A 14,921-nucleotide genomic window follows, 5' to 3' on the forward strand; every position below is an offset into this window, starting at 1 on the left:
CTTAAATAGTAAGTCAAATATTCATTTATCACATAATATCTTAAATAACATCATAATGTAATAATTTTAAACAAGACACCAATTTTTTTATAGTTTAAAAGCACATGTATCCAAATCGTATTAAATACTAATACACAATAATAAAAAATAATTCATGAATCCAATGAGTAATTGATGCTTTCTTGGGTTGAAAATGCTGTAGAATCTCTTGCACGAATTGAATACTGTAGTTTTCCCTTGACTTTTTAACGCTTTATTTTCTATATCATAAGCAAAGAAAATGTTAACCTATATAAAAATTATGAGCACATTTATTTTGTTTGGAAAACTAAAATTGTCACTCACCTGTAGTTTACCAAGTGAAATGCATTATCCGGTATTAGATGTTGTAACCACGTATTTGTTAGATTTTCCTAACTAGTTTTATCAAAAAGCAAATTAGTTCTATGTGCTAAATAACTGAATTTTTTTGATCGTTTGATTGTTGCATTTTGTGTATGATGAGATGAACCATCTTGAGTAAGGTGCAACGAATTAGCTTTTGCCTGCATATTTGCATTTTATGAAGGTTCATATGAACCAGTTTGGCATGGAACTTGAGTAGTGTGAGATGACTTAGGCCTTGTATGTCTACTTGCATCATTCTTCATTTTTTTTTTTGTTTTGTTTTCTAAACACATAATAATACAAATTTATATCCTATTATGAATTTTCAATACAAATTTAAGAAATTAAGATTATAAACTTTCATAGATGATGAAAGCAATCGTAATGTGATGTAAAAATGTAATTTGAATTTAAAGAGTTAAAGTTATGACATATCTTGAGTTGTTTCTTCAATTGCATCATTTTCGTTCTTCTTCTTCTTGAATCCATCATCTTTTAGGGTTTTCGAACTCTATAACTTTGAAGCAGAGAAAGAACAAAGAGAGATGATTGAATTCTTACCATATGTGATTCTGTGAATGTCTTTTCCTTTTTTAAACTTTAGTACTTCAGAAGAAAACTATTAATACGTATATTTGGTCATCATAAAATAGGCGTAGTGTGTAGCTTGAATCCTTAGATTTATCTTGTGTGTCAGTGTGTGTCCACACCCCTCTCAAGTAATATTTGCGAAATTTTCTCATTATTAAAAAATAATGATGTTTAAATAGAGAATGTGTTATGTAGTGCAGTTTTTTTTAATTTTTTTTTTCTAATAATTATCCGTACACATTTTAATATGAGATCCACAAACACAAAATCCACCGCCAAAGGCCACAGCCACTCACGGATTCGGCTTCTCTGCGGCTGCATTTCTTCTTCTTCTTCTCATCTATACCTACGCGCTTCCGGCAATCTTTCACCGAAAATCAGAGCTAAAGATGTCGGGAAGCGGTGTCGTTACACTCTATTCAAACGGCGCTATCGCCGAGACCACCAAGAAATCCCCCTTCTCCGTGAAGGTGGGGCTTGCACAGATGCTCCGAGGCGGCGTGATCATGGACGTCGTCAACGCCGAGCAGGCCCGTATAGCCGAGGAGGCCGGCGCGTGCGCCGTCATGGCGCTGGAGCGCGTCCCCGCGGATATAAGAGCTCAGGGCGGCGTGGCCCGCATGTCCGATCCTCAGCTGATTAAGGAGATCAAGCAGGCGGTGACTATTCCGGTGATGGCGAAGGCTCGGATTGGGCATTTCGTGGAGGCGCAGATTCTCGAGGCGATCGGGATCGATTACGTGGATGAATCGGAGGTCCTCACCCTAGCCGACGACGAGAACCATATCAACAAGCACAATTTCCGCGTCCCCTTCGTGTGCGGCTGCCGAAACCTAGGCGAAGCCCTCCGCCGCGTCCGGGAGGGGGCCGCGATGATCCGCACCAAGGGCGAGGCCGGCACCGGCAACATCATCGAGGCCGTCCGCCACGTCCGCTCCGTGATGGGCGACATCCGCGTTCTCCGGAACATGGACGACGACGAGGTCTTCACCTTCGCCAAGAAGATTCAGGCCCCGTACGATCTCGTTATGCAGACCAAGCAGCTCGGCAGGCTTCCCGTCGTCCACTTCGCCGCCGGCGGAGTGGCGACCCCTGCCGACGCCGCGCTTATGATGCAGCTCGGATGCGACGGCGTTTTCGTCGGCTCCGGCGTTTTCAAGAGCGGTGACCCCGCCAGGAGGGCCCGTGCCATCGTGCAGGCGGTCACACATTACAGTGATCCGGAGGTTTTGGCCGACATAAGCTGCGGGCTGGGAGAAGCCATGGTTGGAATCAACCTCAATGATGACAATGTGGAAAGGTATGCCAACCGCTCCGAGTGAGATATATAGGCTATGAAATGTAGCATTTTATTCTGAAAAGTGTGATTTAGGTTTAAATGCAACCTCAGATTGTGCTTTGATGCACAAATGTTAATCTTAAGTGTTTTGTTGATGACTGTTGTTTTAGCATTGAATACTTATGATTATAAACTAGTAGAATCATTGGAATGGCATGATTATTTTATATCATTTCTATGGTGTACTTTGGTTTCCACCTGCAAAACTTAATTGGGAATAGTCACTACCTGAGAGTGTGTACCAAATAAATCCAATCCCGTCTAGTGAAAGGACCTCAAAAAGGTAAACCAATCTAGATTGTTCATAGCTGAACGACTCAAATTAAAAAGGCCGAACTTGGAATCTTGTGATTATCAAGCTAACATTCTGACCAATTTCGCTGGAGTTGCTTAATTGATATCATGGATGCACCATCATCTGCATTGATGCCTGATAGCTCAGTCTTCTGATTCAGTCTCATTCTTTTAAGTTGGTGATTGGTGTCTTCCAAACCATCATTATGTTTTATGATTCCTTACTAACATTGCAGCTCTAGTGGAAGCCTATATGGTTTCTGCTTCCACTATATGTTGTGAGTTAAAGGTTGCAAGTGTTTGATAGAACTGCCACAGACACACTTTCTCTCTTTCTTTCCTGTTGGTGTTTATTGTTGATGATGAGAATATGGGCGACTCGGTTTCTTGGCTAGTTTTAAATGAACTCTAGGTGAAGCTTATATGTGGTTGGATGTTCTGTATGTGCATACATTTGTAGTGTAGAGTCAGTGGTAGTTTGCAAAGCTTAGTGTTACAATGTCTGTCATGTTGATGCCAATGAAGCTGCATTCTTATGTTTATGCATCCTTACTTTAGAAGTTACTCTACAGACAGTTGTGAGGCCACAGGTTTTGTCTTCTTAGCCAACACCTTAATACCTGATGGTTTCAGTCTTTCAGATGAACTTAGCCTAACATGGACCGTGCAGAAAGACTGGACTGAGTGAATAGCGCGAAGGATATAGATAGTTGATTGTGTTTAGGAATGGCAATAGAGCGGGACAAGGAGTATGCTCCCTGACCCTAGCAGGGATGGGAAATCCCCACCCATTTCCATCTCCATCCCCGTGGAGAACAACTATCTAGGAATGGCAACAGGGGAGTATGCTCTCCATCCCCGGGCTCGGGAAATCCTCACACATCCCCATCTCCATCAGGAAAATCCCCCCATCTATGTTCCTGATGGGATAAAAGTTGCTGCACCCAATCTCTCTCACCATTTCAGGTGTGACAGGTTCAAATGAGTGTTCCAGCAGCAGCATCCTTGATGAAATACACTAAAGCAGAGAGCAGACAGCATATATTAGTCATGACTCATGAGGCAGAATTTGAAGTTTCTGGGCAAACATTGGTTGCACTAGGTCATCTAATCCCCTAAGAGGTTGGTAAAACCCATACCACCAGAAAAAAAAAAAAAAAAAGTATTGAAACATCCATGTTGGCTTGTCTTCAATTCTTCATGTTAACTACCAGTGATTCCATTTTTTTTAGGTGACGAGGGACCCACCCATTTGATAGTTTTAACTGGCAAAGGACCATAAGAAAATAAATCAATCCAGATTGTTAATAGCTCTTATTGGGGATCGAATTTAGAACCTTGTTAACTACCGAGTTTATAGCTTGACTAATTTAGTTGAGTTATCCTGTGATTTGATTAAATACTCAAAATGGTCCTCAATTATGCCATGATTCACAAATTAGTCCTCAATTATCAATTTTACTAATTAAGTCCTCAATTATTCAATTTTTACTTAATAATTCACAAATCAATCATTCATTGAAAATCTTATTGATTAAAAATTAAATAGTTGCAAACTTTATTGAGTAAAAATTAAATAGTTGAGAACCTTATTAAATAAGAATTGAATAATTGAATATTTAATTTACTAAACTTATAGTCGAGGACCATTTATAAATTTTTCTATAGTCGATAGACATTTTATGTATTAACTCATTCTTTTTAAATAAAGCGGCTAATTTATATCTTGTGAACGGGTCAACAAATTTGTTGCATTCAAAGAAAAAAAAAAAAAAAAAACAACAACAACAACTTTGTTGCATAAATTTTACCAAAACCTTAATTTTAAATTGATGTTGTTGTTTTCGTGAATCTCAACAAAAGTAGTTAAATGTGGCAACTTTGAGGTGGACCAAGTCTGTAGAATAGTCCACATTAATAAATGTTCAACGAACCATTGTACGTGGGTTGACCCTTATGCCCCGACAAGCTGTTATCTTATTGTAAATCTATATATATATATATATATATAAACAAAATCCTCCCAAACGAAATCTTATTTCCCGCTCAAAATATTGTACATTAAAACAATATATATATATATATATATATATATATATTAAACAAAATCTTCCAAAACGAAATCTTATTTCCCGCCCAAAATATTGTACATTAAAACAATTAAAACAATAAAATAATATTAAAACACGAAATCCTATAACATCAAAACATTGTTATACATTAAGATTAGTACATTGTTATAATAATCTATATATCTATATATATATATATAAACGAAATCCTCCAAAACGAAATCCTATTTCCCGCCCAAAATATTGTACATTAAAACAATTAAAACAATAAAATAATATTAAAAGTACAATAATATTAAAACACGAAATCCTATAACATCAAAACAGTGTTATACATTAGGATTAGTACATCTATATAATACTTATAAAAACAAAATCCTCCAAAAACAAAATACTTATAAAAGTACAATGTCTCATTTCTGTCATGAAGTCAGTTTAAGATCCTCCATACGACGATTGTTCTATGTTCCGCCAGGGTGTGGAGAGTTATACTATCTTAAATGTCTTTTAAATTTGGTACGCGGACCTTTTAGTCATGAAGATATTCGCACTGTTGTAGGAGTCATTCATAATTTGTTTAGGGATGCGTGTTATGAATATGGATTATTAGATGATGCCAAGGAGTACATTGATGGCATTATTGATTCAAGTTACTGGGCATCCGCGTATGCTTTGCGAAGGTCATTTGTTACGCTTCTCACTTCAAGTTCACTCAGTAAGCCAGAAGTAGTTTGGAATGCCGTTTGGGAATTTTTTGCCGAGGATGCACAGGTTCAACGTCGACGTGTCTTGCAAAATCAAGGTATATCGAGTTCCAATCTATTTATTCGACTTTGGTATTTTCTTTTCATTATTTATAAATAAATTAATTTGTTATTTGTTTTTGTTTCTTTTATTTTTTTTGCCTTTTAAGAGTTGATATTATCGGATTCAGATAAAAAACAGTTTGCTCTGATGGAGTTAGAGAATTTGCTATCTTCGTGGGGAAAAAGCTTGAAAGACTTTCCGGAAATGCCAATTCCATACGAAAGTAGCATGGGTTTGAGTGAAAACATGTTGATAGTCGAAGAGTTGGCGTATAACAAGGGATCTTTGAAGACAGAGCATGAGACATTGGTAACACAATTGACCAATGAACAAAAGAATGTTTACGACTCTGTGATGAATGATATTGATTCAAATGGAGGTGGATTATTCTTTGTGTACGGTTACGGAGGAACAGGCAAGACATTCGTGTGAAGAACGTTATCATCAAAGATAAGGAGCTGCGGTGATATTGTTCTAAATGTTGCTTCCAGTGGAATAGCATCTTTGTTGTTGCCGGGAGGCAGAACAGCGCATTCCAGATTTGCTATACCACTTTCTTTGAACGGAGATTCCACGTGCAATATATCGCAAGGTAGTGACCTTGCTGAGCTTATAATAAGGAGCAAATTGATAATATGGGATGAAGCACCGATGACACACAAATACTATTTTGAGGCTTTGGACAAAACCATGAGGGACATATTGAGGTTCGCCATACTGGGTAGTGCTGAAAGGACTTTTGGTGGAAAGACAGTAGTTTTGGGCGACGATTTTACACAGATCCTACCTGTTATTCCGAAAGCAACAAGACCAGAAGTTGTTGGAGCAACTATTAATTCTTCATACCTGTGGACAAATTGCAAGGTATTAAGGCTGACCAAGAATTTGAGACTATGGACCTTAGCTTCAGAGGAAGATAGACATACAGTTGATTGGTTTTCAAAATGGATTGCAGACATCGGAGATGGGATTGCAGGGGTTGTAAACAATGGTTCATCTGATATCGATATTCCGGCAAGGTTTTTGTTGAAGTGTGGACACGATCCCATAGCAACTATAGTTGAGAGCACATTCCCAAGCTCGAGATATGGCATGTTTGATGAGTCGCAGCTAGAAGGCCGAGCGATCCTCTCGCCAACTTTAAATGTCGTTGATCAAATTAATCAGTACATGTGCGACATGAATACTGTAGAAAGACGAACATATTTAAGTTGTGACTCTTTGTGTAAGGCATAATCAGGCGGTGAAAATCTATCAGAAGTGCACACTCCTGAATTTTTAAATAGTTTGAGATTGTCGGGTCTTCCTAATCATTCATTGACATTAAAGGTCGGTGCACCTATTATGTTATTGCGAAACATAGACCACTCTCTTGGTCTTTGTAACGGAACGCGGCTCATTATCACAAGATAGGCAGATCACATTGTCGAAGCAAGAATAGTTAATGGGACACATGAAGGGACCAAAGTTCTTATTCCCCGAATGTCTCTTAGTCCTTCTGATACGAGATTGCCTTTCAAGTTCCAACGTAAACAATTCCCGTTGATGATTGCATATGTCATGACTATAAACAAAAGTCAATGCCAAACACTAACTCACGTTGGGTTATTGCTAAAAAAAACCGGTCTTTAGTCACGATCAATTGTATGTGGCTTTCTCCCGAGTCAGTCATCCTAATGGCCTGAAGGTGTTAGCGGTAGACGAGGATGGACAAGATTGTGTTGCGACTTCCAATGTCGTCTACAAAGAGGTTTTCAATAATGTGTAAATATAATCGATGATATTATGTTTTTTTTTTCAAAATGATAAAATTGCTATATATCTAGACAAAAAATATATCATCTATACAAATGAATTAGGATAGCAATTCATTACTATAACTAAGTTGCCAGAGAACGAGCACATTGGGTCAATTTCTAAAAATTCCTAACAATGATATATAAAATCTCTAAAGTTACAACACCGCATGCCTACATCTACACATTAGCTATTAATTTGAGCAATTATTTACTCAAATTCAAGCAATGATAACATCAACAAACATAAATGACCCAACTCATATCTTCACTCGCACTATATTTGATGTTATAATTTAAATAATTATATATCCATTCAAATATTCTTAATATATTATAACAAACTCATTCCGTGCATCGCACGGGTGTAAATACTAGTTACATATAAACAATCGTATTATTTTATGTGTCTGGCTCAATTAACAAGATTTAATAATTTTAAAATTAATTTTTCATAATATTAAGTCCAATATTAGCATATACAAAATTTATATATTTAGAAATAACATTAAAAGTACTATTAAATACAACAAATTAAATTTAAAAATAAGTAAAGAATACTAAAAAACAAAATAAACAAAGAAGAAAGTGTTAGTTTGATCAATGAATAGTAAGTAAAACAAATAAAATGTGACAAATGAGTAATTATCTGCAAATATTAAGAAATCTAAACTAAATCTAATATTTACAATCATAATCTAAATTATATATACTAAATTAATTGTTTACAAATATGAATAAAAAAAACTATATTAACAATTTGGGTCACATTTATAATACTTATACTGAAAAATGTAATACTAATTAGAAATAAAGTGTTTGTTACTTATAAGAAAAAAATGTAATACTTTCTAAGACAAATGTAATATTTTTACATTTTGGCCGAAATCCGCTTCAAGGCATTTTCGAAAAATGACTTCCGAACAAAATTTGGAAGTCATTTTTCGAAAAAGGGCCTCATTTTTATTAGTTAACGGAAGTTATTTTTCATTGACCATATTTTTTATGCCTTCTCAAACAAAAGAAATTTAAAAAATGATTTATGGAAATTATTTTTCAGATTTTCAGACATACATAAAAGAATTTTCACCTTTTATGGGTAAAATGGGTATGTCGGTATGGGTACTTAAATTAAGAAATTAACTGCAAAATTCCAAATACTCCGTAAATGATTGGTTGGGCTAGCAGGTCCCTCCACTCCTCCAGTGTTGAACCATCAAATAAAAATGAAATAAGTTTTCAAAAAATAAAAAATAAAAAATGAAATAACATCAATAAATTTTGGCACGTGCTTTGAGGATTCACTTTGTGTACCGATTAACAACCTTGTACACCATGTCTTCCACGTGCTTCAAATTTTTACCAACACCTTTACTGTAACACAATATATTTGTTTTTTTTTTAAACAGTGTAACACAATATTAAGAGTGTTAATATTATGTTATGAATATAGCTAAGTGGTGAAAACTACTTATATCACTGTGTTACTAAGACACACATCTCGCAAGTTGACAATAAAAATTCGTAAATTAAATAAGAACATCTCTCAAGTTGACAGTAAAAATTCGTAAATTAAATAAGTAAACCACACATAAGAATGAATCACATTCTCTCATATTTTTATTAATGTGTTATATCATGTCAAAACATTTATTTGACCCAAACACCCCTACAGGTTTGATCTTGTATAAAGATCATTTTACTAGGATAAAAAGTGTTATATTTTCACTAATATCTTTCAATGATCAAATAATATTTTTCACTAAAAGTATAATATGTTGATAATCTATAAAAAATTATATTTTTTAAAAAAGTATTATAGATGTGAGATTTTTGGTTGCACACGAATTTTTATGTTATTGTGAATAATAATATTTTCACCTTTTACTGATTGAAAAAAGAAAGAAAGAAAAAAAACCTCCACAGGCACATGATTGAATGGATAATGTACCTAGCTCAACCGGCAGGGGTAGTTGATCCTTAATTGGTTTCTCATTATAACTTGAGAAAATTGCAATCTAGTCCTTATATTTATATAGAATCATAATTTGAAGCATTCAATTGTTAATGTTGGTATAATTTACCTTTAAATTTCTCACGAATTAATGATGTTGACAATTTTAGTTCCATTCAACACAAACTTTAATACGTTATTGTATCAAACACTCACTACTTCAAGTGCTAACTCCAATAAAAAAGAAAATACGTAAATATAATGTAAGAAAAAAATATAAAAAGACCCTATCCTGATTTTTAAGTTTTTTTTTTAATTTTTAATTTTTTTTAATTTTAACAATAGAGTTTGTTATTTGTAATATCATAATAACTCATATTACAATTTATTAATTTCAATAATACAATACTTCCTATAATTAACTATTCATATTTCTATGGGTGTCTTATCCTTCCATAGTCCCATGCAACAAAATGTGAGATACTTTAATAGTTATCATATCACAAAATAGAAAGTAAATTGACTATATATATATATATATATGGCTTATAAAAATACCATATATACTAGTTATTAGTAGTATGTGCCAAGTTGCCAACTAAGCCTAATATTTTTGTTATTGTAATTGTTTTTTTAAATTAATTTAATAAAAACTAAATTCAGAGTAAAAAAGTGATTGATTAATTTTTAACCTACCAATAAATATAATCTTTTAACAACAAAAAATTGGCAATAGATTGTTGAACAATAATTCCTTATAAATAATTAACAGTGTAATAAAGGTAGTTAAACCAATAGTCTAAAAAGAAAATATATACTATAGCCATTATTATCCGCTATATAATCCTTATTTTGTTGTTTAACACTATTGTGTTATTGTGTAATAACACGTAGGAGATGTAAATTGTATTTAAAGGACTGTTTGATAATAATTAAACCGGTATACTTCTTATTTAGCTGATAAAAAAATTAGATGTTAATGTAATCATTAACTCATCAAGCACAATGTTAAATAATTAATAAACTCTCTAAAGTGCCAAACACACTGTGCTCAATGGCACATCTGTGATCCTCCTCGAGGGAAGATTACATGATCGAACCTCAGTCCTGAGTGATTGACTCATACTACCTTGTAATAAAGTCGACAAGAAAAGAAAGAAAATTCACAACCATTACTCAAGAGTGCATTAACACTATGATGCAATAACATGCAAACTAGGAGATGTAAACTGTATTAAAAAGATTGTGTGCCTCAGACTTGACAAATTTGAGTAGAATTGACAGATCCTTAAGTATTCATTAACATGATTGTCACAAACTCAATCAAGTGATTATATCATATACTATTAACATCTACTTTATTATATTGTCTTATTACAAATTGAAAATTCTTTTTTCTTTTCATATTCATTACTGTCACTGTGGAATGTGGATCCATCCAAAACGCAGCATGCGAGAAATCGAATGACTATACGGCCTGTTTCCAGTCAAAGACGGATATTCATATGGCAAAGGCCAGGCCACCTACACTATAAAGCAACATTTTTTCAGTTTCTAGGGAGAAGAAAACTAAGCAAATCTACGCGGCGAAAATAGCTAATAACACAGTTCACCGGAATGGGTAGTTACAGAGTGTGCGTTTGTTTCACCCGGAAGTTCAGGGTGACGGAGGCGGAGCCGCCGGCGGACGTGAAGGAGGCTTTCAAGAAATACGCGGAGGGAGGGACCCACTTGACTTCCGAGCAGTTACGGCGGTTCTTGGTGGAGGTTCAGGGGGAAGTGGACGCCACCGCCGACGCTGCCGACGCCGTCGTGCTGCAAATCCTGCAGAAGAGACACCCCATTGCCAAGTTCGCTCGCCATGCTCTCACTCTCGACGATTTCCACCATTTCCTCTTCTCCCCTGACCTCAATCCCCCCATGGCTTCTAAGGTACTTTTTTTTTTTTTTTTTTGTGTTCTCATGCGTTGACTTCCCGTAGACTTTGGTACTGCATAAAGCTGCGAACTTTTTTTCAAAATACTGTGATCGTTTTCATAGTTTTTGTCAGATTCTGTGACGCTATTTTAAAGATTAAAACAAAAGGGATTTTCTGTTTCTGATCAAATAAAGTTGGGATATTAATTTGTTTTAAATCTTTGCCTTTCTAGTTTTGTTATCTGAGCAAATATTGTTTTCTGTTTCTGTTTTTGAGTACGAGTGTTGTTGTGTATGTACGGGCGTAGGAGCTAAACAAAATTTAGATTTAACTAGGAGTAAATAGAAAATAGCAATAGGCTATTTCTGAGAACTCGGTAATAGCCCAATATCGAGGCAGGAATCTCTATTTCCCTTGCAAGATTCCCAGGAACAATGAATGCTATTTCATTCCAGTCCTATTTTGCGAACCAAACGTGCCATAAATGTTTAAGGTTATATATATAGATGTTGTTTGACTAAATCTTGTTTTCTTTACTTTCTGTCATGGTTATCGGTTCTTGTTATTCTCAACAAATGTGATGCAGACCAAGTTCTGAAGCATATTTGGTGTAATTATGGTTTCATTATTTTGCCTTTTCAGGTTCACCATGATATGAATGCTCCACTATCCCATTATTTTATATTCACAGGCCACAATTCTTACTTGACTGGGAATCAGCTGACAAGTGATTGCAGTGATGTCCCAATAATTAAGGCATTGCAAAGAGGTGTGAGGGTTATAGAGCTGGACATATGGCCAAACTCTGCAAAAGATGATGTGAATGTTCTTCATGGAAGGTTAGCAAATGTCAATGCTTCTTCTGACTATGTTGCTTTCAAACTCTAACAAGCCTCTAATGCTGTCTGTTCTTAACAAACATTATATTACAGTGACTACTTTTTTTTTTTTTAAATGCAAACATTAAATCAAGAAGGGTATAAATTGGAGACTGAAAAACCTTGCCCACATAAAGGCAAAATCCCTCACCCCACACCCAACAGGATTGTGGGTGGAGGGGTAAATCACGGAGACTTGAGTACTATTACCATTAGGTGGGAGGATCAGAGTCTGGTGCCAACAAGGAGCCATGTGAAGCTCCCACGCTATCCCAAGAGTACAAGAGGGAGTAACAATGCTTCTTTCTTTATTAAAACATGTTGGGTTTAGGTAGCTGCTTTAGTGGTATATACACTGTGCAAACTTTTTAAGAAAAAGATCATGTGATAATGAAGCAGAAGATTTCAGGTTACCCTTTATTTTCGACATCTAAAGAAGTGTGATGTAAATGTTTTAAGATGTGAGCTACTGGATTTTGAGGCCAAAAGTACATGGCAACTATATATAAACTGTTTGAATGATATGTCCACTGCCAGTAGATAAGTAGGACATGGTATATTACTATTGTTTTCTTCATAGTTTCCCATATAGCATCTAAATTAGCATTTTCAACATTCAGGACAGTGACAGCTCCCGTGGAACTCATAAGATGTCTCAAGTCAATAAAAGAGCATGCCTTTGTTGCCTCTGAATACCCTGTTGTAATAACACTGGAAGATCACCTCACGCCTGATCTTCAGGCTAAAGTAGCTCAGGTTAGCTGCCACTTAATACTACTCTGTACTTTTCTGATTGAGTTATCTTCATAACGTCTACTTTCTTTTTCATTAGATGCTCATTGAGACATTTGGAGATATGCTTCTTATTCCTGAAACAGAATGTTTAAAGGAGTTACCTTCACCAGAACAATTAAAGCATCGTATTGTTATCTCGACTAAACCTCCAAAAGAATACCTCGAAACTCAGTCTTTTAAAGAAAAACAAAATGGTTTACAAAGCCAAAATAGTGTACAAAGCACTGAAAGCAGAAAGGATGCTGATGATGATGATGATGTTTGGGGCAATGAGCCTTCAACCATGACAGCTGATAAAGAAGACCTCAAGGTGAACTATTTGACATTGCTTCTTTCCATATAGTGCCTACTGCCTAGGGATGGTTGTATACTGAGGTTTCAGTTTCCTTCTAGCTTGATGGCGATCCAGGTGAAAACAATCACGATTCTGATGATGATGAGAAAGCACGCGAACCACCTGCATACAAAAACTTAATTGCTATCCACGCTGGGAAACCCAAAGGTGGGCTGAAGGAGGCCCTGAAAGTTGAACCTGATAAAGTGAGACGCCTCAGTCTAAGTGAACAAGCTCTTGAAAAGGCCACCGATACTAATGGGACAGATGTTGTCAGGTATAGCTTGTATACAGTTCAATAGACTCGGGACTTTTTTTTTTTTTTTTTTCCCAATCCTCTTGAATTGAGTTTCTCGTTATTGTAAGCACTTTGCTCTAATGGATGGTCATTTCTCAATAGTTTCACGCAGAGAAATATCCTCAGGGTTTATCCCAAGGGTACTCGATTTAACTCCTCAAACTATAAGCCGCTAATTGGTTGGATGCATGGTGCTCAGATGGTTGCATTTAACATGCAGGTTCCTATCTGATACAGAGTACAAAATTTAATTTAATGCTAATATTCAAAGGATAATGTATTACTTGTGGAATGGCAGGGATATGGCAGATCTCTATGGCTGATGCAAGGGATGTTCAGATCAAATGGAGGGTGTGGTTATGTTAAAAAGCCTGATTTATTAATGAATGTCGGTCCAAATTGTGAGGTCTTCAATCCTAAAACGAGGTTGCATGTGAAGAAAACCTTAAAAGTGAGAACCACAAATGAAGTTCAGTTTATTTCGTTTATTAAACCAAAAAAAAAAAAAAGTTCGTCCAGGGTCTAATCATTTTTGTATGCCGTAGGTGAAAGTATACATGGGAGATGGATGGCATTTAGACTTTAAGCAAACTCACTTTGATTCATATTCCCCACCTGACTTTTACACAAGGGTAAGGTGGTTAACTTTTGATTTATTGCTATTTTCTTGCTTGGAAATTCAGTGACAAGGATAAATGCTCGTTACTTCTCTAATCACTTGAAATAAATAATTTCTTATAACATGAGAAATGATTTAAACTTCTGCATCGTATTATAAACAAAATTGGTTTATTCGTTAATACTCTTCACTGGCATGACAGGTTGGGATTGCTGGAGTGCCTGCTGATGAGGTGATGAAGAAAACGAAGATAAAAGAAGATAACTGGACACCGGTTTGGGGAGAAGAGTTTACGTTCCCGTTGACTGTACCCGAGCTAGCATTGCTACGAATAGAAGTGCACGAGCATGACATGTCTGAGAAGGACGATTTTGCAGGCCAAACGTGTTTACCCGTTGCAGAGTTGAGACCAGGCATTCGAGCTGTTCCCCTCTGTGACCGCAAAGGAGAGAAGTACAATTCAGTGAGGCTTCTGATGCGCTTCGAATTTGTTTAATGTACTGTTTCTTTCATCCATATTTCACGCAACAATTTCATTAGACCATGTTTTGAATCGTGTGTTGTCTTAGGATCAAGATGCGTGTTTTTGTGTGTGTGTTTTTTTTGGGTTCAGAAATCAGAACAGAATCTTGTAATTTTCCATGGCATAATGATATTTCTGAGTGCTTGTGTACAGGTTTTTAAGAAACAAAGGAATATGTGAATTTGTGAATCTTTGCTTTTACTACTATATTCAGTATTCCAAGAATGTTTTCCATACTAAAGTGAGCACCTTATTCTCCTGCTTTATTAAAGTAAAGACAGCACAAGCAATCTCTTTGCTTCTTGGAAGATTTAAA

The 14,921-nt window shown here is 35.7% G+C and overlaps 2 protein-coding genes across 2 annotated transcripts; both read left to right on the top strand.

The window, feature by feature from the left end:
• Window positions 1-1,236: 1,236 nt before the first annotated feature.
• On the top strand, window positions 1,237-2,489 carry LOC116003584 (probable pyridoxal 5'-phosphate synthase subunit PDX1). The gene has a single exon (XM_031243481.1). It carries the CDS (start codon window positions 1,368-1,370, stop codon window positions 2,298-2,300), a length of 933 nt encoding a protein of 310 aa, XP_031099341.1. The 5' UTR covers window positions 1,237-1,367; the 3' UTR covers window positions 2,301-2,489.
• An 8,211-nt stretch (window positions 2,490-10,700) lies between these two features.
• LOC116004935 (phosphoinositide phospholipase C 4-like) lies at window positions 10,701-14,812 on the top strand. Its single transcript, XM_031245137.1, has 9 exons — window positions 10,701-11,172; window positions 11,801-11,997; window positions 12,657-12,792; window positions 12,869-13,141; window positions 13,225-13,442; window positions 13,566-13,683; window positions 13,762-13,914; window positions 14,009-14,095; window positions 14,285-14,812. Exons 1-9 carry the CDS (start codon window positions 10,858-10,860, stop codon window positions 14,576-14,578), a joined length of 1,791 nt encoding a protein of 596 aa, XP_031100997.1. The 5' UTR covers window positions 10,701-10,857; the 3' UTR covers window positions 14,579-14,812.
• The last annotated feature ends 109 nt before the right edge of the window (window positions 14,813-14,921 follow it).

The sequence above is a fragment of the Ipomoea triloba genome, chromosome 14 (assembly GCF_003576645.1).
Source record: "Ipomoea triloba cultivar NCNSP0323 chromosome 14, ASM357664v1".
NCBI lineage: Eukaryota > Viridiplantae > Streptophyta > Magnoliopsida > Solanales > Convolvulaceae > Ipomoea > Ipomoea triloba.

Bases quoted from the DNA above. Each gene is read 5' to 3' on its own strand.
- LOC116003584 (XM_031243481.1), top strand. From the start codon at position 1,368: ATGTCGGGAAGCGGTGTCGTTACACTCTATTCAAACGGCGCTATCGCC.
- LOC116004935 (XM_031245137.1), top strand. From the start codon at position 10,858: ATGGGTAGTTACAGAGTGTGCGTTTGTTTCACCCGGAAGTTCAGGGTG. The intron at 11,173-11,800 runs GTACTTTTTTTT...TTGCCTTTTCAG, and splicing joins ATCCCCCCATGGCTTCTAAG to GTTCACCATGATATGAATGC. The intron at 13,142-13,224 runs GTGAACTATTTG...GTTTCCTTCTAG, and splicing joins CTGATAAAGAAGACCTCAAG to CTTGATGGCGATCCAGGTGA.